This window comes from Marmota flaviventris, chromosome 7 (genome assembly GCF_047511675.1).
Source record: "Marmota flaviventris isolate mMarFla1 chromosome 7, mMarFla1.hap1, whole genome shotgun sequence".
Classification (NCBI taxonomy): Eukaryota; Metazoa; Chordata; class Mammalia; order Rodentia; family Sciuridae; genus Marmota; species Marmota flaviventris.
Window position 1 is genome coordinate 64,869,770 of NC_092504.1, and position 23,487 is coordinate 64,893,256.

The 23,487-nt window shown below is 33.9% G+C and overlaps 1 protein-coding gene across 2 annotated transcripts in view; it reads left to right on the forward strand.

Moving 5' to 3' along the window:
- Positions 1-22,696, forward strand: part of Cfap299 (cilia and flagella associated protein 299) — a 641,205-nt gene extending 618,509 nt beyond the window's left edge. For both annotated transcript variants that reach the window (XM_027939846.3, XM_027939847.3), the window contains 2 exons: positions 6,509-6,638; positions 22,601-22,696. In XM_027939846.3, the coding sequence (XP_027795647.3) occupies positions 6,509-6,638; positions 22,601-22,696 (226 nt within the window). The remainder of the gene's footprint in view (positions 1-6,508; positions 6,639-22,600) is intronic.
- The last annotated feature ends 791 nt before the right edge of the window (positions 22,697-23,487 follow it).

A 23,487-nucleotide genomic window follows, 5' to 3' on the forward strand; every position in this document is an offset into this window, starting at 1 on the left:
AAGGAATGAGAAGTCTATTCAATGAAATAATATGAGAAAACTTCCCAGACTTGAAGAATGAGACAGAATCCCAAATCCTAGAAGCCTACAGGACGCCGAATGTGCAAAATCATAAGAGATCCACACCTAGACACATTATAATGAAGATGCCCAACATACAGAATAAGGAGAGAATTTTAAAAGCTACAAGAGAAAGGAAGCAGATTACATTTAGGGGTAAGCCAATCAGGATAACAGCTGATCTTTCAACACAGACTCTGAAAGCTAGAAGATCCTGGAATAACATATTTCAAACACTGAAAGAAAATGGGTTCCAACCAAGAATTGTGTATCCAGCGAAATTAAGCTTCAGGATGGAAGATGAAATTAAAACCTTCCACGATAAACAAAAGTTTAAAGAATTCGCAGCTAGAAAACCATCTCTTCAAAACATCCTCGCCAAAACATTACAGGAAGAGGAAATGGAAAATAACAATGAAAACCAACAGTGGGAGGTAGGACAGTAAAGGGGGGGAAATAATCAAAGAGGAAAACAAACCATGTTTAGTAACAGAAATAAACAAATATGGGTGGAAGAACAACCCATATATCAATAATAACCCTAAATGTTAATGGCTTAAACTCACCAATTAAGAGACACAGGCTAGTAGAATGGATCACAAAACAAGACCCAACAATATGCTGCCTACAGGAGATGCATTTGATAGGAAAAGACATACATAGGCTGAAGGTGAAAGGTTGGGAAAAATCGTATCACTCATATGGACTTCGGAAACAAGCAGGAGTGTCCATACTCATATCAAATAAAATAGATTTCAAGCCAAAGTTAATCAAAAGGGATAAAGAGGGACACTACATACTGCTTAAGGGAGCCATACACCAACAAGACATAACAATCATAAATATTTATGCCCCAAACAATGGTGCAGCTATGTTCGTCAAACAAACTCTTCTCAAGTTCAAGAGTCTAATAGACCACCATACCATAATCATGGGAGACTTCAACACACCTCTCTCGCCACTGGACAGATCTTCCAAACAAAAGTTGAATAAGGAAACTATAGAACTTAATAACACAATTAATAACCTAGACTTAATTGACATATATAGAATATACCACCCAACATCAAGCAGTTACACTTTTTTCTCAGTAGCACATGGATCCTTCTCAAAAATAGATCATATATTATGTCACAGGGCAACTCTTAGACAATATAAAGGAGTAGAGATAATACCATGCATCTTATCTGATCATAATGGAATGAAACTGAAAATCAACGATAAAAGAAGGAAGGAAAAAGCATACATCACTTGGAGAATGAACAATAGGTTACTGAATGATCAATGGGTTATAGAAGACATCAAGGAGGAAATTAAAAAATTCTTAGAGATAAATGAAAACACAGACACAACATATCGGAATCTATGGGACACATTGAAAGCAGTTCTAAGAGGAAAATTCATTGCTTGGAGTTCATTCCTTAAAAAAAGAAAAAAACAACAAATAAATGATCTCATACTTCATCTCAAAATCCTAGAAAAAGAAGAGCAAAACAACAGCAAAAGAAGTAGAAGGCAAGAAATAATTAAAATCAAAGCTGAAATTAATGAAATCGAAACAAAAGAAACAATTGAAAAAATTGACAAAACTAAAAGTTGGTTCTTTGAAAAAATAAACAAAATCGACAGACCCTTAGCCATGCTAGTGAAGAGAAGAAGAGAGAGAACTCAAATTACTAGCATACGGGATGAAAAAGGCAATATCACAACAGACACTTCAGAAATACAGAAGATAATCAAAAACTATTTTGAATCCTTATACTCCAATAAATTAGAAGATAGTGAAGGCATAGATAAATTTCTTAAGTCATATGATCTGCCCAGATTGAGTCAGGAGGATATAGACAACCTAAACAGACCAATATCAATTGAGGAAATAGAAGAAACCATCAAAAGACTACCAACTAAGAAAAGCCCAGGACCGGATGGGTATACAGCAGAGTTTTACAAAACCTTTAAAGAAGAACTAATACCAATACTTTTCAAGCTACTTCAGGAAATAGAAAAAGAGGGAGAACTTCCAAATTCATTCTATGAGGCCAACATCACCCTGATACCTAAACCAGACAAAGACACTTCAAAGAAAGAAAACTACAGACCAATATCTCTAATGAACCTAGATGCAAAAATCCTCAATAAAATTCTGGCGAATCGGATACAAAAACATATCAAAAAAATTGTGCACCATGATCAAGTAGGATTCATCCCTGGGATGCAAGGCTGGTTCAATATACGGAAATCAATAAATGTTATTCACCACATCAATAGACTTAAAAATAAGAACCATATGATCATCTCGATAGATGCGGAAAAAGCATTCGACAAAGTACAGCATCCCTTTATGTTCAAAACTCTAGAAAAACTAGGGATAACAGGAACATACCTCAATATTGTAAAAGCAATCTATGCTAAGCCTCAGGCTAGCATCATTCTGAATGGAGGAAAAACTGAAGGCATTCCCTCTAAAATCTGGAACAAGACAGGGATGCCCTCTCTCTCCACTTCTGTTCAACATAGTTCTAGAAACACTGGCCAGAGCAATTAGACAGACGAAAGAAATTAAAGGCATAAAAATAGGAAAAGAAGAACTTAAATTATCACTATTTGCAGGTGACATGATTCTATACCTAGCAGACCCAAAAGGGTCTACAAAGAAACTATTAGAGCAAATAAATGAATTCAGCAAAGTGGCAGGATATAAAATCAACACGCATAAATCAAAGGCATTCCTGTATATCAGCGACAAATCCTCTGAAATGGAAATGAGGACAACCACTCCATTCACAATATCTTCAAAAAAATTAAAATAATTGGGAATCAACCTAATAAAAGAGGTGAAAGACTTATACAATGAAAACTACAGAACCCTAAAGAGAGAAATAGAAGAAGATCTTAGAAGATGGAAAAATATACCCTGTTCATGGATAGGCAGAACTAAGATCATCAAAATGGCAATATTACCAAAAGTTCTCTATAAGTTTAATGCAATGCCAATCAAAATCCCAACGGCATTTCTTGTAGAAATAGAGAAAGCAATCATGAAATTCATATGGAAAAATAAAAGACCCAGAATAGCAAAAACAATGCTAAGCAGGAAGTGTGAATCAGGCGGTATAGCGATACCAGACTTCAAACTATACTACAGAGCAATAGTAACAAAAACAGCATGGTACTGGTACCAAAACAGGCGGGTGGACCAATGGTACAGAATAGAGGACACAGAAACCAATCCACAAAACTACAACTATCTTATATTTGATAAAGGGGCTAAAAGCATGCAATGGAGGAAGGATAGCATCTTCAACAAATGGTGCTGGGAAAACTGGAAATCCATATGCAACAAAATGAAACTGAATCCCTTTCTCTCGCCATGCACAAAAGTTAACTTAAAATGGATCAAGGAGCTTGATATCAAATCAGAGACACGCCGTCTGATAGAAGAAAAAGTTGGCTACGATCTACATACTGTGGGGTCGGGCTCCAAATTCCTCAATAGGACACCGGTAGCACAAGAGTTAATAACTAGAATCACCAAATGGGACTTACTCAAACTAAAAAGTTTTTTCTCAGCAAAAGAAACAATAAGAGAGGTAAATAGGGAGCCTACACCCTGGAAACAAATCTTTACTCCTCACACTTCAGATAGAGCCCTAATATCCAGAGTATACAAAGAACTCAAAAAATTAGACAATAAGATAACAAATAACCCAATCAACAAATGGGCCAAGGACCTGAACAGACACTTCTCAGAGGAGGACATACAATCAATCAACAAGTACATGAAAAAATGCTCACCATTTCTAGCAGTCAGAGAAATGCAAATCAAAACCACCCTAAGTTACCATCTCACTCCAGTAAGATTGGCAGCCATTATGAAGTCAAACAACAAGTGCTGGCGAGGATGTGGGGAAAAGGGTACACTTGTACATTGCTGGTGGGACTGCAAATTGGTGCAGCCAATTTGGAAAGCAGTATGGAGATTTCTTGGAAATCTGGGAATGGAACCACCATTTGACCCAGCTATTCCCCTTCTCGGTCTATTCCCTAAAGACCTAAAAAGAGCATGCTACAGGGACACTGCTACATCGATGTTCATAGCAGCACAATTCACAATAGCAAGACTGTGGAACCAACCTAGATGCCCTTCAATAGACGAATGGATAAAAAAAAATGTGGCATTTATACACAATGGAGTATTACTCTGCATTAAAAAATGACAAAATCATAGAATTTGCAGGGAAATGGATGGCATTAGAGCAGATTATGCTAAGTGAAGCTAGCCAATCCCTAAAAAACAAATGCCAAATGTCTTCTTTAATATAAGGAGAGTAACTAAGAACAGAGTAGGGATGAAGAGCATGAGAAGAAGATTAACATTAGACAGGGATGAGAGGTGGGAGGGAAAGGGATAGAGAAGGGAAATTGCATGGAAATGGAAGGAGACCCTCAGGGTTATACAAAATTATATACAAGAGGAAGTGAGGGGAATGGGGAAAATAATACAAGTGGGAGAAATGAATGACAGTAGAGGGGCTAGAGAGAGATGAGGGGAGGGGACGGGAGGGGGGATAGTAGAGGATAGGAAAGGCAGCAGAATACAACAGACACTAGTATGGCAATATGTAAATCAATGGATGTGTAACTGATGTGATTCTGCAATCTGTATATGGGGTAAAAATGGGATTTCATAACCCACTTGAATCAAAGTGTGAAATATGATATATCAAGAACTATGTAATGTTTTGAACTACCAACAATAACAATTAAAAAAAAGAATATATTAAATAATACATTTATTATTAAGTTAGTAAAATGCTCTCTATTAACCTTCAGAAACTATTTTCACAATTTTCAAGTACTTCAATAAGTACATGAGTTAGATAACAACTAGTTTTGATAAGTAACAGTTCAAACATGTACTTGTGTCATTTGGTTCCCTCCTAGATTTTGGAGATCTTGCATAAGTTCCTCTTTCATTGTCTTTAGTTTTTTAACTAGATCTTGTTTTTCACAGAGTTCAATCATAAATGACCATTGGCTTTCTATCTCCCCCAAAATATCTTTATGTGCTTTTATTTTTGCATAATAAATCTTATATTTTATCATGTGCTCCTGAAAATTTTCTTGGGAGATTTTGATATCAAACTTAAGCTTCACATTGTTGGTATATAAGGACTTGTTTTGAGATTCCATGGTTCCACATTGAAGTCTGGAATTCTCTATGGCATCATCCTCCTGATAAATTTGCCTCTCCATTACTTTAGTTTCTGCAGAGACAGCTGCTATTTGTTTTTTAAGCTCATGAGTTCATTCTGTAATATAGTTCAACATTATCATTATTAATTCATGGTATTTAGCATAAGAGAAAAGTAATTGTTTTGATCCATAATGTATATAGGAAAATCACTTAACATAAAAAAATATATTTATGAGATATAGAAAAAAACTGATGCATAATAGAAGGAAATATGTAATAATGTAACAATTACTTTCTAAAAAAGATCCCAGAGTTATATATTTCTTACTTTTTAATGTTCATCTAATTCTAAATGTTAAAATTTCATCATTTTTTCAACATTTTACGTGTAAAAATACTTAAAATCATTTAATAATATATTTAAAGAATATAAAAAAGAAATGTTACTAAGAATAAGATATTTTTTAAAAGTACATTGATGATTCTACTAATTCAAATGACAGCATTGTATTCAGTTTTGACAAGTAAGTACAAAACAACATGTGGAAAAATAGGAAGTTTCCATAGAAGATTTTTTTTTATAAAGGAAAAATGCTACACAGAAATGTTGAATAATTGAAAGAGCACATGTATGCTTTGAAACGCTGAGATTTCAGATTTGGATTGAAATATTATCCACATGATATATAAGTTGGGAGACCTTAACCTTGCTAGTTGACCTGGCTTCATCTCCTTACCTTGTCTGTGAAATGAGCAATTTCACAGGGCTGTTGTGTTACAATACATCACATCATGTCTGCCCTATGATAACCACTCAAACATATATAGTTCTCCTGCTCCCTGGGAAACATATTGAAAAAGAAAGTCTGAAGGAAGAAATTCATTTGAAATGATTTCAAATGAAAAGAAGTGACTTAGCCTGCTTTTCCTTCCAGCAAACAGATTCTTTCTACCCTGACAAGTCTACAATGGAATAAATAACCTTAAATTGCATCAATTTTCTTTTTGACTTCCTGAGAATTTAATACTGGAATAGGTCCTAGATCTTAGTGTCCAAACCAGGAAATCATGCAAAATCATTATAAATATATCTAATCTCTTCTGTAAGAATTTGAATCTCAGATGTGTTCTACATGGTTGTACATACTGTCCCTATTCCTTTATCTTGACACCAAATTATCCAAAATATTCTCTGAAATACACTTGTTAATGTATTACACATCTTAACTCCTAATAAATGTTATTTTGTAGTTTTTACAACTGGGACAGTCACACTGCTGTTTGTAACTCCACTCCCAATTATCAAGTGATTGCTGACAATCCAGAAGGCTTACTTTTCAAATATAAAAGAGACAGAAAAATTCTCAACGTGGACCCAAAGGTAATTCTGGTTTACATTTATATATCTCTTCAGATTTTATTGTATTTTTATTATAATTAAAAAATCTATTACATATTTGACACCCTGGAGTATTTTTAGATCAGAAACAAAATCTCCTTTGAAACATAGAGCTTATACTCTCTTTTAATTTTTTTTAAAGAAAACCTCCAAAGCTTAATAAATTATCAGAAATTAATAAGAAAGAATTTGTGAGGAATCTACCTAGACCTTAAGAGTAGGAACAGTTCATGTCTTGCAGCAGGATTAGATTAGGGAGCCAAAGGTCATTGTATCTGTTTAATGTGGAGATGACTGGTCATTTTTTGCTCTTAGTGGGGAGGTGAGTTATTTAGGGAAGAGGGACTCTCACTTCACAATTGTACCCTACATTCTAATATCTCTCAGTATATGTAACTAATACTGAATATAAATATGCCATTAGTATATTTCTAAGTGTTGACTTATTATTATTTTAATATATGACCCAAGATATTTTGAATTTATTTAGGGAAATATATTTACATTTTACATACTTTCAAAGACTGCAATTCTATCGGAACTTTGTATCATGACCTGTCATATGTCTAGGGATGAAAAGTTGAATCATTATGTGCTTGGTTTGTTTATGTGTTTGGGGGTTTTCTTAACTTTTGAAAAATATAGTATTCACTTTCAAATGACAAGATCAGTCTAAAATCCAGACAGGAAAATATTCCTTTTAAAGTGAAGAAAATAAGAATTTTGTGATATACACAGGATAGAGGCAAAGATGGGCCAAAGGAAAGGGGGATTTGGGTTCTCAAATCTTTTTCCAAAGCTTTTAGAGATTCAAATTTTAAAAAAATAATAATAAAAATCTTTGTTTCATATCCTCTTAGTACAATTCCTGGCACATAAAATGTGCTCAATAATTGAGTCCAAAGAGTGAATGAAATTCTATACCAAGAAATAGGTTATTGTCTGCAATTCAACAGATTACTGCTGCAGATTCAGCTGCAAGTATCATAAATCCCAAGATAGCCATTTAAACATGATAGAAGCTTCCTTCTCTCTCATATGGGAATCTAGATAGTAGCATCCAAGGTTGGGATGGCAGATCCAAGATCATCTGGATCAGGGTGGCCTTCATTCTCAGAAGCCAAATAGATTTCCAGCCAAAACAACCACATTCCAAAAGGAACACACAGGGCAAGGCAAGAAGATGCAAAAGACATGCCCTTCCTGCCTTTTAAGCTTTCCCCAAAAGCTACCACACAAACATTTTCATGTTCCATTGCATGAGCTTAGCCATATGGCCATGTCCAGTGATATGCATGATTTGGAAGTATAACCTTTCTTCAGGTAGTCATGCAGCCAGCTAAAAAGCAGGAGTTCTGGAACGGGAAGGGAAGAGGTTTGGATGGACAACTAGCAGCTGCCGACCCAATGCTATCTCCTTTGAAAGAACACAGATCATTTTCAGTCTCAGGTTTACTCATTGGTAAAATAAAGTCCTAAATCAGGAAATCTCCCTGATCACATTTATTATGAATCAATGAATACCAAAAAAGTTTATCAATACACCTTCTCTCTAGTAGTACCTCTTTGCTTATAGGTTTAAATCTGTGATCAGTTGGGGCAAGTACAGAAAACTTAATAAATAGCATTCACAAATTAGTTTCCTTTTTAAAGCTAAACTAAATACAATAAGAAGTTTAAAATTATTAGTTGCCTCATTAAGGTGTGTGAAACAGCTTTGAATCAGTTTTGAATGACATCATACTTACTCTACTTTAGGCTCAGTTTTAACTAATGGCATATGTGAAGCATGTATGTCCTGAATAGTAATTTTTGTGAACTGTGGGGAACCATTACTAAATACAAACTATTACTTGAGTATGATTCAAGTAATTTAATTAAAATGATCGCTTTCAAAATAATCATGACGTCTCAAAGATTATGTTAACAATGCCTAAAATGTAACATTTCCTCTTTTTTCTGGAAGAAAGTAAGTTGAATTTGAAGGAAAATTTTTCTAAATCTTAGAGAAAAAACAAGGTTTTTGTTAATGAGTAACAAGAGTAAACAATTATTCAGTCAGACACCTGAGGCTATTTGGATATTTTTTTAAAATTGTATTCATGATAGTTTTTAAATTTTACTTTAATTTTGTTATTTTTGAAAATAAAAATTAAATACAGCCTTTCTGGAAAGAAATTCTAGTCTCAGCATTAGAAAACATATTTTTAGGCCTTAACTTACTACTATTAATTGTTTGCATGGCCTTGTTAAGTTCACTTCACATTCATGGGTTTTTAAAAAATGTTCACAACTGGAAGATAAGGATTCATTTATTTGTTTGTTTCTTTCATTGGTTTGGTTTTTGGCTTTTCTGGTTTCTGGAGTCCTTCTAATGTACCAGGCTCAATTTTCAAAGATTTAGTCTCAAATGAGCCCTGAAGTACATACTTTAACATGAAATTATTGTGATTTTGCTACAAATTGTCTATGAACTGCAACTTAAGGTTACCTTCTCCATAAGAAGACAATAACTTTCAGAAATCTGGCACTCTGTTCTCTAATATAAGTAAACTAACATTTCTAGATTTTAACTTTTGTGGACTAATATAAAATTAGCATGTGCTTTTCTCACATAAGTTCTTATTTACCCTCTTCAAAGACCTCTGATTGTTTTTTTGAATTTTATGCATCCAATACATTTTTTATGGACCTATTGGAAAAAGAAATAATCTCAAATGTCTATTTTTTAATAACTGCAAGTGTGAAGAATTACATTTCTATACTCATTTTTAAAAATAATTTTGCCAAAAATTCTTCCTAAAACAAACATCTTCTTATAACTCCAACCGTTGGAGTACTGTAAAATATTATGAGAACAATACAACCCAACCCTCCTTTTCTTTTTCTTCAAGTGTTCCCTTTGAAGATTTTATGTTTAAAATTAAAGAGGTCAAGATAAATGAAAGGTGGAAATAATGGTAAACAGGATGTGTTTCCTTTGTACAACACAGATGCAGACTCCCTAATTCTGAAGTATAGTTCCCATGAAACAGTTGTTTGTGAATGGTAACAGTGGAAAAAAGAAAATTCTGCAGGTCTTAGAACAAGTAATATGAGTTCATTGGTTAAGAAATTCCAAATGCAATAAGAGTTTGGTTGCATTGAAAAACAGGACCACTGGTTTTAACTTCCCTGCAGCTGTAGAACATCTGGAACAAATAAGACAAGTTTCTATTTTTGAGTGAAGAATGCTTGTCTGAGTGATTCACACCCACCAAAATGTTTCCAGTGTATTATCTTTAGAGGGACTGAGTGGGAGCACTTCACACTCACCCCCTTCTAGTATCTGGACTAATGGAAAAAATAGCATTTCTCTTTTACTTTAAGGAAATATTAATCATGGGAGAGTCTGAGTCTGATCATGACATAGGTGCTCTTAAACTGGCATGTTCTACTAATAAGGCAAGAGAAAGAGAGATTATGTACAAGAGTTAAAATAGGAAACAAAAATCTTTCTTAATTACATCAGCTTTTCTTTCCTTCCCACTTCCACTCACTAAAATGGAAAAGGGCCATGAGAGCCCATAAAACTTGGAAAAATACTTGGTCAATAAGTATTTAAAACTATTCATTGAATGAATGATTCTCTCCCAAAGCAAATAATATTGTTAATAACAATAATGCTACACCAATCAAAAGTTGATACATTACTAGTATTTCACTAGCAGTGAGACCAAAAATGTATGTGAACATCCCATTCTAAATAGATCCAAATAATTAAGAAAAAAAATTGCCAGAAATTATCATTGGAAAGAGGTTTTGTAGAGGTTATAGAGAGATCTATTTTGGTCTATGCTTTCATGTCTTCCTGTGTGGTCCTGAGAATTTGTAATTTAAATTGTCTCAATGAAAGTATTAAATTTAAACATTCATTTATGTATGAACAGACTCAGACAGTTCAAGTGACCTGCTCAAGGTCACATAGGTAATTATTAGTAGAATATAACAATAGAGCTTAAAGTTAAATATTATGAGACACCATGCTGGGAGGCAAAGACAAGCAAAATTTCAACTCTAGCGCTTTAACTGCTTTTAGGTCTGGTTCTGTGTTTTTGTTTTGTTTTAGGGAAATAGGCATATATAAACATACAGCAGTATACTGTAGAAAGTGATAATTTGTTAAAAAAAGAGGAATAGTTTGGGAATTCAGTGGAAGAGGGATGACTTTTGATCTGGAGCAGGAGCTAGTGAAGAGGAATGGTGAGGAGTAGCATTGGGAAATATGTTAGGTAATGATGGAGGAGGTAATTTGACTGGGAACAAAGGATGATCAGGAATCCATACATAGAAAGAGGCAGTCAGTACCAGAAATGAAATCTATTAGCCAAGGTTCTTGAGAGTAAAACAGAAAAAGAAAATAGTTCAATTTGGCTGCTGCATTGTCTTGGAGGAGTGAAGTGGGAATTAAGTGTGGAGAAGTCATGAAAAGCCTTGAGTCCAGCATGATAGGGTTCTTGGAATAGAGTAGATACGAAAGGGCCAAAGCTCTTGTACTGGGAAACAGCAGGATGAAAGGCATATTTTAAGGTGGTTAAAGGGTGTAGAATAATTCAGAATAAGGAGGAAAAACTGAAGAAGGTGAGCACAATAACAATAATTCAGGTGAAGTGCAAGGAGAATAAGAATTAGGTAGGGATCCTGATATAATTAGCAGATTTTAATTTGATGCTTCCAGTATTCTAACTACCTGATAGGTAAAGACAAAACTTAGAGAATATATATGCATCTGGACAAGATCTCACTTCACCCCAGAAAAAGAAAGATGTACTAGAGCACATCTGGAATATGGTTGTTTGAAAAATGGTTGATAACAAGCAAACCAACCCAAAAAACATGTTTAACGATCTCAGAGATGTGCAGTTTCTGTTAAATGGAGAATATTGGTGAAATGAAAAACACTTTTATAGAATAAACCTTTCTGGATGCATTTTGAGTGTCAGGAAGCTTGGAAACCATGTGCAATACAAATTATGTGCTGATTTAGTAAGATGTATTTCTGTTTTCTTTATGTATCAGTGCCCCTTACTGTCCAGCGGAGCCCAAACTCCTCCTTTTGAAAATTGTTCACAAGCACTCATCCATAACAAAGAGCTACTTTACAACACAAGCTGTCATGACAAGGGCTCTTCATCAACCTCCGGCTCACCATGGCTTGCTTGATCAGGAGCAACTCCTGTCGAGTCAGTAAAGCATTTCCTTGTCCTCCCTTCAACTCATCTTGGCCACTCAGGAGAATCCAGGCTCCACCACCCCTGGAAAGTCAAAACTGAACCCATCCATGGTGAAGCACAGGAATCTATATTTTTAAATCTCCTCAGGTGATCCTAAAGATTAGCTGAATTTGATATTCAACTGCTTTACACAGTAACATTTTATTAGCTATTGCTTCACCTCACTGTATGCATGTAAAGGAATCAAACTTCATTCCTTTAAAATGAGTTTTACTTCAACCATTTTAAATTTAATTCATTTAAATTGCACTTTTCTGGGACTGCACAAAGAACTAGAAAGTACAGACTATATACCAAAGACTTCTGGACAATGTCTACAGGAATACCACTGCACTAGATGTCTTTGAATCAATTTAGGGGAAGAGGAGCTAGGCAGTGGTACCCCTTCTTACTATCACTGCCTCCTCAAAAATCATTTTGTGAAGTACAATTGTCCAAAGGCTCAAATGAAACTATATAGGGATAAAAACTTTTAAAGCATTAACTGTGCCAAGTAGGACAGGGATTCTTTCTGGTTTTACCATTGAATTGCCAATGCTAACACCATACTGGTACTTGGTAGGGTGTTCAATAAACATCTGAGCAATTAATATATTGAATATTAAATATTTGCTAAGGAAGTAAATAGTAGGGTCAAAAATAATCATGGAAAATTTGAGATTAATGTATTTTAAGAAACCAGGCACTAGAAACATATGTAAAACTAAAGCTATTTTTAGATAGAACAGACCAAAATAATTGACTCTGGTGCCTTGTTTTCTCTTTGGTAGGTGAATTAAACCTCAGGGTTCTTTGCTGAACCTTGAAATACTGACCCTGGATGTCCAGGCAATGCGTTAGGTGTATGAATGAATGAGAATAGCAATTATTTTATTATTTTTAAAATAAATGTGTACATGTTATTGTATATTGTGCAGATACTAAAAACAAATATGCCAAATTTCTCTTTATTTTTCTATGAGCAGAAGACTATTTAAGTAAACCAATTGAAAATAAATTCAACCCATAAAAGAACTGTTTGGTTTTCCTTTTTTTTTTTTTCCTTTATTTGGGAGGAAGATTTCAATAACACCTTCTTACACCTCCTCTCTTCTTTGTTCCTTCCTCTCCAACAATTCCCACCCAAGCACTTGCTGCTATTAGAAGGAAGGGTGTTAATGACCTTCTTCATTCTGCCTGTCTCTGAGCTCATTGACTAGTCTTCATTTCCCTTACCACCCAGACCTTAAAATCTCAACCTGTGACAGCTTTGAAATTGCTGTTCTCAAAATGGAAGCCTATTAAACAGATGGTTCAAGTTTAATTTCTTGTAGCTCCACCCCCAGTGAAAGTCCTCAGTTTTATAGTTGGGGGGAGTTTTTCTGCAGGGTACATGTAGAGTTCCTTTTGAACACTAAAAAGAAAAAGAACACTCTAAATAACCTAGTTTCAGCAAGGCTATGGTTTCTGCAACATCTTTGGGAATGCCTCCTAAAACTCCAGTGCAAAACTGAACTGACGACGCAGGGCCAGTGGGGCAGGGGACACTTACTAAATCACCAACACTACTTTTTTGGCTCTTGGATTTTCCTTGGAGGCCTCCTGTAAACGTTGCTTTTTAACTGTGGCACAGTCACAGTTATTAAGTAAAACTGAAGTTTTGCCAACTTTCTGGTTTTGCTGCCCAAATTACTAAATGTTTGCTTGATTATAGCCCTAAAACACCCACATACTAAGTAGCTTTTAAACATTTTTTCCTCTGGGCAATCACCTGGTATATCTGAACTGAAAGTCCACCACATATAAATTAAGTATTTACTCAACTAACTACTGCTAAAATCAATGACCTTAAGGAATACATTAAAAATTATATAATAGAGCTTGGCTTTTATGAATTAAAACTCCTAAAATTTAAATGCCATGTCCTCCTCTTGACCTGGAAAACTGATTTTAATTTTATACACAGTATTTATGGAACAACCCCTGGAGATAAGCACATTGCTGTTAAGAGTCCAGTGTATGAACTTATATATGAAGTATAGAATAAGAAAAGTGAGCTGCAGAAAAAAAAATTAAATATATAATTTTGAATTTTTACCTATATTGTAATGTTTAGTAGTAAGAGAGTATTAATGATAACCCTTATTGTGAGTCATACATATCCCATATGGTATACATGACAAAGAAAAATTACTGTTTCAGCTTCTGATTATAAAGATAGCCTAATCAAACACAATGCCATAAGTAGGAGGAAAAATGTGACCCAGAGAAATGAGGAGGGAGGGGTTTGGAGAAGAATTTAGCCCCAGTTCTTGCTAACTTTTTCACAAAATGTATTACCAACAGCAAAGGAATGTGGGAAAGAGTGGAAAGTCAGCTTCCTGGTAGATAAAATGATGGAGTACACACAAAGTAAATGTTTCCTCCATGATCACAAAGCCTGACACCAGAAAGAGGCAGACACCAGAAAACACATGAGCCACGCACAGTTCTTGCAGGTGCAAGGCCTCAGTTAAGGATATTTCTAATTCAAAAAGAGAGCATGAATTCTGGGACTGAACAAGTAGTCAGCTCCCATGACTCCTTCTCAACCATTCTCCCTGGGAAATGCTTACAATTTCCAAGCATTAAAACCCCAAAGCAAGATTAGAGATGTTGAAGTTTATTAGAATCTGTAATACAACAGCATGAAGCGTGTTTGAGGCCATTAGTGAGGAAGAAAAACCTTATTTTGACAACATATAAGCAGTCATTGCTGGCTAATAACAAATGAAACTAACAAAGAATTGGCAGCCTCCACTTGGTAGCTCAAAAAACTACCTCTCAAGTACATGAGATTGCTCCAAAGGATAGGTTCTTAACCTTTTGGAAACAAAAAAATTTACTTTAAACCTGACAAGTTCCATAGATTTATCTGAAACACACATACACACAAGCAGATATGCCTGAATACAGAGTAATAGACTAATATTTTAGGATACTCAAACCTGCCTAAGTCCCTTAATCAGTCCCACTCCCTCCAATACCTGGGAGTAGCTGAAAGGGCTGGAAGAACTCCAGGACATCTTGGAAGGGGTTCAGGGATGCCACTATGGCTCAGGCAGGGAAAAATCTTTAGAGAGGGCAAAATTTTAAACAAATTAGAGTTTCAGATGCTTTTTTCCAGCTCTGTAATTGGAGAAAATTATTTAACCCTGTTGTGCACTTCTCTACCTCAGTTTTCTTATCTGTAAAAAAAAAATCTATTATGATTAAGTGAGCATGTGTAAATGCCTGCTACTACTGAGTAAGTGCTTAATGGATGAATGTTGCCTCCTGATGGTGCATTACATTATAAACATGGAAGTTCTAGAAAGATAATAATTTTTCACTGCAAAAGTTAAAAACTAAAATATATGTCCATGATTAGGCAGTGGTTAACTAAATTATGATACATCCACAAAAGGAAATTTTATAGTATTGTAATAGGGGAAGAAATGTCTCAGAGGAAGGGTTGAAGGAGTTCCCAGAGGGAAGGGGAAACTCAACACAGACGGCTAGGGTTCTTGGTATATGACAGAGAGGAATTTCAGTATGTGCCAGTCAGAGACATGGACATATTTCTGTTAAGGAAAGCAGAGGCACATTCAATGGAGAATGTAGGCTGCCTTTAGAAGGAGAAACAGAAACCCATTGGTGTGGGGTGTTAATATTTAGAAGGTGCTGCTCCTTGCAGGTAAGGATCAAGGGCACGGACCAAGGGTGTGGGCTAGTTCACTCAGGAGTTGCAGCCTTTCATAGATATTTTTACATTTCAGTGGTTTCTGAGCTCTATCTTTGAGATTCAGTATATCTTCTTCTTTTCTGTATCTTCAAATTCCTATCTTAGGATGTAGTAGTTGAAAACATCAAAGCTCTAATTACTGTCATTGATGTACTATTGGGAATAGATAGATGTTCAAGATACATTATTAAGTGAAAAACAGCAAATTGTCAAACAGTATAGGTAACATTGGGTTCTATGCGTTAGTCATAATTTTACATAAGAATGTCCTATTTATGAACATTAAGATTGGTTTCTGTTTTCCATCAACTAACAAGCGATCCTCTACAACCAAGTTTAACTAACAAGTCTCTACAACCAAATTTCTGCTCAACCCTCCTTAAGACAGAATTATAGCATGGAAATTGTTTAGTTGTATACTTTGGGGGGCTGCAGTTGTGGCTCAGCTGTAGAGCACTCACCTAGCACATGCGAGGCCCCAAGTTCAATCCTAAGCACCACATAAAAAATAAATATATAAAATAAAAGTATTGTGTCCAACTACAACAAAAATAAATAAATTAAAAGAAAAATATAAAAAATAATGTATACTTTAAAGCTTTAGAAAGATGCTGTCAAATTGTGTTATAATTAGACCATATCAACTTACAGTTATCCCCGAACTGTTTAAGACTCCCTATTCTTCATGCTCTATTTATTTTACATCCTTTTAAAACTATTAATTTTGCAGTCCAAATTTATTTGGAGTCATTTTATTTGCATTTTTTATTGTTATTGGAAATGAACATTTCTTTCTTATGAATGTGAGCATATTGTATTTTTATTCTGTAATTGTTACTTCCTTCTGACCACTTATCTTATAAGTTCTTAGTGGGCTTTTAAAATATTATTGTTGTTATTTTGTGTTAATGGTGGTAGAGATCGAACCCAGGTCCTTGTGCATGCTAGGCAAGTGTTCTACCATTGAGCTACATCCCTAGCCCCATAATATTAAGTATTCTAAGCATGTACAATTACATTCTGGTAAAAAGGATAATAGCTTCTTACTGAATTTATGCAAATTACTAAATGGCCATTGAGGGTAAGGAGACTTACTAAGCATTTCTGTCTCCTAGAGGGATAAATGAAAATAATATATGAGAATAAATGGGAACCATTTTTAAATAGTTCCTTTTAGTTTATAAAAGTAGAATCCAGGACTGGGATTGTAGCTCAGTGGTAGAACACTTGCCTAGCATGTATGAAACACTGGGTTTGATTCTCAGCACCGCATATAAATGAGTAAAATAAAGATATATATATATTTTAAGTAGAATATATTAGATTTCTATGGGTTGTAGTATTGAGAAAAGTTGTTCTTATATATCCAAAAACAGAACAGGAAAATAACATCAATGTTAGTCTAGGCAAATAACCACAAGATTTTTCTCATCAGTTCATTCAGTCATACTACAATTACTACAATGAATTTCTGCTGCTCTGAATCCTGTGATAGTCACCATATACCACTCTTTTCTTTGACCTGAAAATGTTCCTGGCAATCTTGACTCATCCATGAAGCAGTCTGTAAGCTGTCTAACAATTCTGAGTTCAGTATTGAGGTGTCAATATTTAAAATATCTGGTAGAGTCCTTTTCCACAAAATTCTAAGGCTGTATCTCCTTATCAAAGACAGAAGTTCTGTCCTATAACCTATGAGAGACTTTAGAGAAGCATCAGAGTAAAATATTTCTATCTGTAGATGATGGGGACTGAAAATGACTGTGGTTGAATTACTGCTGACAATTTTAAATGTGGACTGTCAGGTGGAGGTTCATAACAATAATGCAGCACGCAAGGAAGTTTAGTTCTTTCCGTGGTATACAAAACAAAGATAATAAAGCCACTACAGAGAAAAATCGGACCAAACATCTCTAAGGAAAATTATTAAATCTATTTTAGAAGAAATCTATGAATTACATATCTGATTCAAAATTAATTTAATTAAAATAATTTTAATTGAAGAGAAAATCTTGAAATGTGACTTATAATAATCCTGAGCCATAATTATTAATGCCAAGAATACCAAGAAATTTGGAAAGTCAAAAGAAAAAAACTCAACATCTGTATGTTTAAAGCAGCTGAAGTCATAACTAATAACTAATAAGTCATAACTAATAACATTGCACTATTATTATCTAATATCAGACAAAGCACCTCTAGAACTATAATAAACAGAAAAACCTGATAGAGTTATTCCTAAGAGTTGCAATGATTTCCCTGAGAGCAAAATCATATAAGATACTAAGAGAAATGACAAAACTCCAAGGATTTTCCATAAAGCTTACAAAACTTCTAACATATTTATATCAATAGCATTATATCTGTACAGATTTACGTAGGTTAAGTTCAGCATCTCTTTTTTAAATTTTTTTTAAACCACTTCCTGAGGAATTCTACAAATAAATCTAAGTATTTTCAGCACCTCTTTTCAAAAGTGAAAGACTCATTCTTTGTGACTTTTTTTCACCAGGGGCCTCTGAGAACTTTTAAGTATAAAAGACATCCTGAAAGTTTAATTTCTTTTATAGTTAGGACCCAATTATGGAACTGCGGAAATCAGAAGGTTAAAAAAAAAAAAACTTGTCTGAATGTATTTGGAAACTTGAATAATATAAGACGAGGGTGCCAGGGAAATACTGTATTAAATATTTAAACTCTTTTTGTGTGTGTTTTGTTCTAGGTATTGACCCAGGGATACTCTACAACTGAGCTACATTGCCAGTGCTTTATATTTTTTATTCTGAGATTGGCTCTTGCTAGGTTGTTGAGGATCTAAGTTGTCTAGACTCACCTCAAACATGATCTTCCTATCTTGCCTCAGCTTCCTGAGTTTCTGGGACTACAGGCTTGCATCCCTGTGCCTGGCTATTTAAACATTTTAAGCAATAAAATATTTTAAAAATAAACATAGAAGTTAATATGTTTGTAAAGAGCCTGAGCTCTTTATAATTAAGAAATCTTTGTTCATTGGTTTTTTTTATGATTTTTCTTTCTCTTAAATAATCAAGGATATAAAAAAAATTCAACTACAAAGCACAAAAAAATTATTCTTGTAAGACCAAATCTTTGCTGTTTAGATAGATAACATAGAGAGTTTTTTAAAAGTCTTTTCTTTAATAGGCAAAGAAAAGAAATCAGTAAGCCAAGAAAGCAAGCTCATCAGATTGGGCCAACATTTTGTTTGTGGTGTGTAGCCCTGGGAATTGAACCTAGGACCCCAGGCATAAAATTGAACCAACTTTACTAAAATTTTAGTACTTAACAGCTTCTTCTCAGACTCCAGTATTATACACCAAGTCAAGTAAAATGTCCTTCCAAAATTTGTCCTTCATTTCACCTTTTCATATCACAGAAATTCTTACTGACACCATAACTACACACAAAAAAATTACATTAATACTTAACATGATATTCTGTTAACAGTTCAATGAATTCAGCATCTCTATGATCAAATAAGTCAGTAAATATTCTTAAATTTCTCAATCAATATGGTATATTGATAGTTGTCACCCACATACCTTAAAGTTTCTTGGGGTCCACAATAAGTCCCAAGATTTTACAGGGGTTCTGAGATGGTAGGAAAAAACCATTTTCTCTTTCTGTCTTTCTCCTTATCCCTTCTTCCACTATTATATACCAAAGTATATTAGCATTCCACTATTATACACTACTTTGCAACAGCCACTATAAGGCGAATCTGTATTGTCTTTGAGATGTAAAACACACATATTATGAATCTATTCCTATTATTCCTAGCATGGCCTCAATTATTCATACTAATAGTGACTTTTAACCAAAGTAACTTCCATTTCACAGAGAAAGCTGGAGGTAGAGAATTTAGAACTATTTTTCCACACACATTTTAGCAGACTAGCAAAGTTTATATTGCAACTTTCTATATCCACACACATAACTTTTTTAAATAGACAAAATGACATTTTCATTAACAGAACCCAAAGACAAGCACTTTTCATATCATGTGAAAAAATATATATAAACTCAAAATCATACCTAATAGGTATCAAATTTCCAGTAGTCTTAGTTAGAAATTATCTAAATATCAAATAAGTTTTCATTATATAATTCAATGTAATATCAGTTTAATGTTTTATGTTACATAAAGATATTGGGAAGGATATTCAAACTGACATACTTAAAAAGGTAAAACATAATTATAGTCAAAATAAAATGGTCAGAATAATGATTTGATTTAGTTGAATACAAATTTACATTTCTCATAATCTTTAATTTTATATGTGAGTAAAGTTGACGTGATGAGCATACCTGCATAATTTTAAGAAAAATAAAACCTAGTGGAATAAAATGTTGCTCATTTTATGTTATACCCAACAATGATGAACCAGCGAAGGCAGCTTTTTTTATTAATACAAAATTACTACCTTGGTCTTGAATTAAAAATTGAACTTAAATTTTAAAAATTCTGAGTTTCTTTAAGAATAACTTTGAAGTATTGCACATTTAAAATATTATAATTTTAATTTCCTCATTTCCTAAGAATTTTATGGATATTTGCTTTATAAAATAAATTATTTATATCAGAACTTTCTTATATGGCAATCACAAAAGGGTTTCTATGAGAAACTTTTTAACCAAATTTATTATACTCCAGAGATTGGAAAATATTGTGCATTCACACTACAAAAGATAAAGGTCTTCCTAAATTACAATATTTTACATACAGAGACACAAAAACAGCTAATAACATCAGGTCTCAGAATTATCCACAGGTCAAAAACAAACACACAGAATCACCAGTCCATATGTCAAAGAGTTATACTTTTTTTCAATAGGCACAGCATTTTTAACTTATGTTTAAAATATATAAGTATACAAATAATGAAAATAAAATACTAAAAAACTAGATTATTTATTTTCTGTCTTCCAACAGAGAATAAATCTCTATTATCCATTTACAGAAATTACAAAAATTAGACCATAAAACCAAATTCAGAATCACTGCTGTTACTAGTGGGGGAATAATTTATCAATTATAAAAGTTTAAAAGACAAAATCAAAACACAAAAATATCAGGAAAAAAAAATAGAAAGAAATAGAGGATCAGCAAAGTTTACATTCTATTGCTACTTAAAATTTACCTCTGGAGGTTCAGAAAAGACATGCCATGATAGAAGAGGCCAGTGAGGTACCTCCTTACCCTACCACAGGAATACTTAGCTATCAGAGGAACCCACTAGGCATCAGCAGGAGACACTCCAATTACAAGAGACTTTTCTAAAAACAGCATAATTGTAACTCTTCTACAGATATAACATGAACATATTAAAAAATTCATTTAATTAATCATAGAAGGAACCAGAAGATATTACAACCAGTTCAAAGGAGAATATTCAAAGAGTAGAAAACATGTACATATAAGGGATAAGGAAAATTGAAGTAAAATAGTTTCAAAACAGGTCCTTATAAAGGGCAATAGTTAATTGCATTTCACTGGGCACAATTAATTTGCATCTTAGACAAGAATATAATATTGTTTTTACTATTATCAGTTTTGTACAAGTGAAAGAACTGTAATAAAGATTGAAAATTCAAGATTGAAGAAGTATGAGGAAATCTCTTGTATGGAAATAATGACATGATAATTTTTTAAAAACTTATAAATTAACACAAGAAATGAATCATCTCCTCAGGCTCATTGTCAAGGGATTCATGTTGTCCAGGCACATAAACATATTAAACACTTACATTCATTTTATGATCATTTCACAAAATATTTCAGATTTTATTTGCTCATTCAGCACTTGCATTAGTGCAGCATTTCCTATGCCCATCCTCCTACTTGAAATCCCTTGTCACTATCCATTGATTTGGGGAGACAGCACTGTCAGCAGTGCCACATGGCAATACATTTGGTCCAATGAATAGCATTAGATTGGGTGAGTGAGTCAAGAAACTCATTCTTTTTGTTGTACCCATTTTAATGACTATAGTTTTCATGATTGTTTAATTGTTTTGAGTTACACATTGTGTAGCTCAAAATTTCCAAAATATAATTTTTCAACTGGTATAAGAAATTAAAAATTATGTGGGAAAAACAATACCAAGGTTTCTTTCTAGCTCCAGTTCTAAGTTTCCTACCATTTATTTCTAAAATAGAAGAGACAACAAGTAGCATGATATTTTCATTATTAAATTCACAAAAGGCTCAATGGCTTGTATTTTTCCAATTATCATATCATGCAACTCTTTTAGAGAATTTTTTTCCCTCTGTAAGAATTAGTTTCACCTACACTTCTCTCTTCTCTTTATCAATACCACATCACCAAATAGTTATTTCCATAGGAGCTCCCTAGGAGCTAATTATATTGTAAATATGATTGACAATGCCAAATAAAGATAAAGAGACCAAACTTTTTTTTTGTAGATTACAATTTGAATGGGGGAGAGAAGCAGATAAATGGCTTTTAAGATAAGAAAGCAGTTCTTCATGAAACTCACCGTGGACAGGTCTACCATTCCACATTTGAGAGATTTTTATTTGATAAAATGGAGTTTAAGATAGCATTGTTTTTGAATTATGGTCCTGAAATCATATATTTGTAAAACCCATCACTAGAATTTCTACAGAGTTAATAACTCACAGGGTTCAACAGAATCTAGGCCATTGTGAGCCTGAGACACTGCTCTGATCCAGGTATTCTTGGTAATGTCACAACCCTGGGCCACAAAGCTCCTAATAGGAATCATCACTGCTCTTGAGAAAGAGTCAGGGGAGGAAACATGGAACTGTCTCCATGGAAACAGCCTTTTTAGTTCTGTCTTCTGCAATATTGAAGCAAACAGACAATTCACTTAATACCACTTATTTTATTGATTGAACTAACAGTGTAATTTGTTGTGTATTTTAGGCTCAACCAGGTGACAACTCCACTAGAATCCCCATCCAGACAGATCTCTACATACAAGCGATCATTTTCGACCACATTTCCAGAAGGAAGACTTAAGCACCAACTTCTTAGGTGGTTTCCTAATTGTTTGGTAAATTTAAATTGATCCTGTAATCAGAAGCAAATTAGAATCAGATAAATGATTCTTGGTCCTGATCCTTAGAATAATAAAAGTTAATATAGAAATTAGAAAACTGTCATCTTGCCTGTCTTTGTATTGTACAGATAGCCTCTTGATGTGATTTGGGGTTTTTCCTTTTCTTTCTTTTTTTCCCCCTTGAACACTGAGGCGGATTGCAACAGTTCATGAAAGAAAATCTTGTTGCCACTTCAAAGATACATTAATTGGTGACATATTGTGTAGCTCAAATTTTCCAAAACAAAAATATTCCAGGTCCCATTATTGCCAAATCTAGTAGACCAAAATGATGTCCTGTGGCACTGCTGGCAGTGTTGTCTCCCCAAATCAATGGCTAGTGATAAGGGATTTCAAGTAGGAGGACCGGTCTAGGAAATGCTGCACTAATGCAAGTGCTGAATGAGCAAATAAAATCTGAAATATTTCGTGACATGATCATAAAATGAATGAAAGTGTTTAATATGTTTATGTGCCTGGACAACACGAATCCCAGGACAATGAAGCTGAGGAGATGAAATCTAAAGGAAACCAGAGGATTTTAGAAAAATGACTGCATCACAATGGAAATGAACATGTTTTCCTAATGTGCCTTTCACATAGCTTTCGTGAAGAAAAGATACTATGCAGAGGCCACTTTTTATTTAAAATTAATATTTGGATCTTCTTCCCACTCAGTTCCCTTTCATTTCTAAACAACTTATTCCTGAGG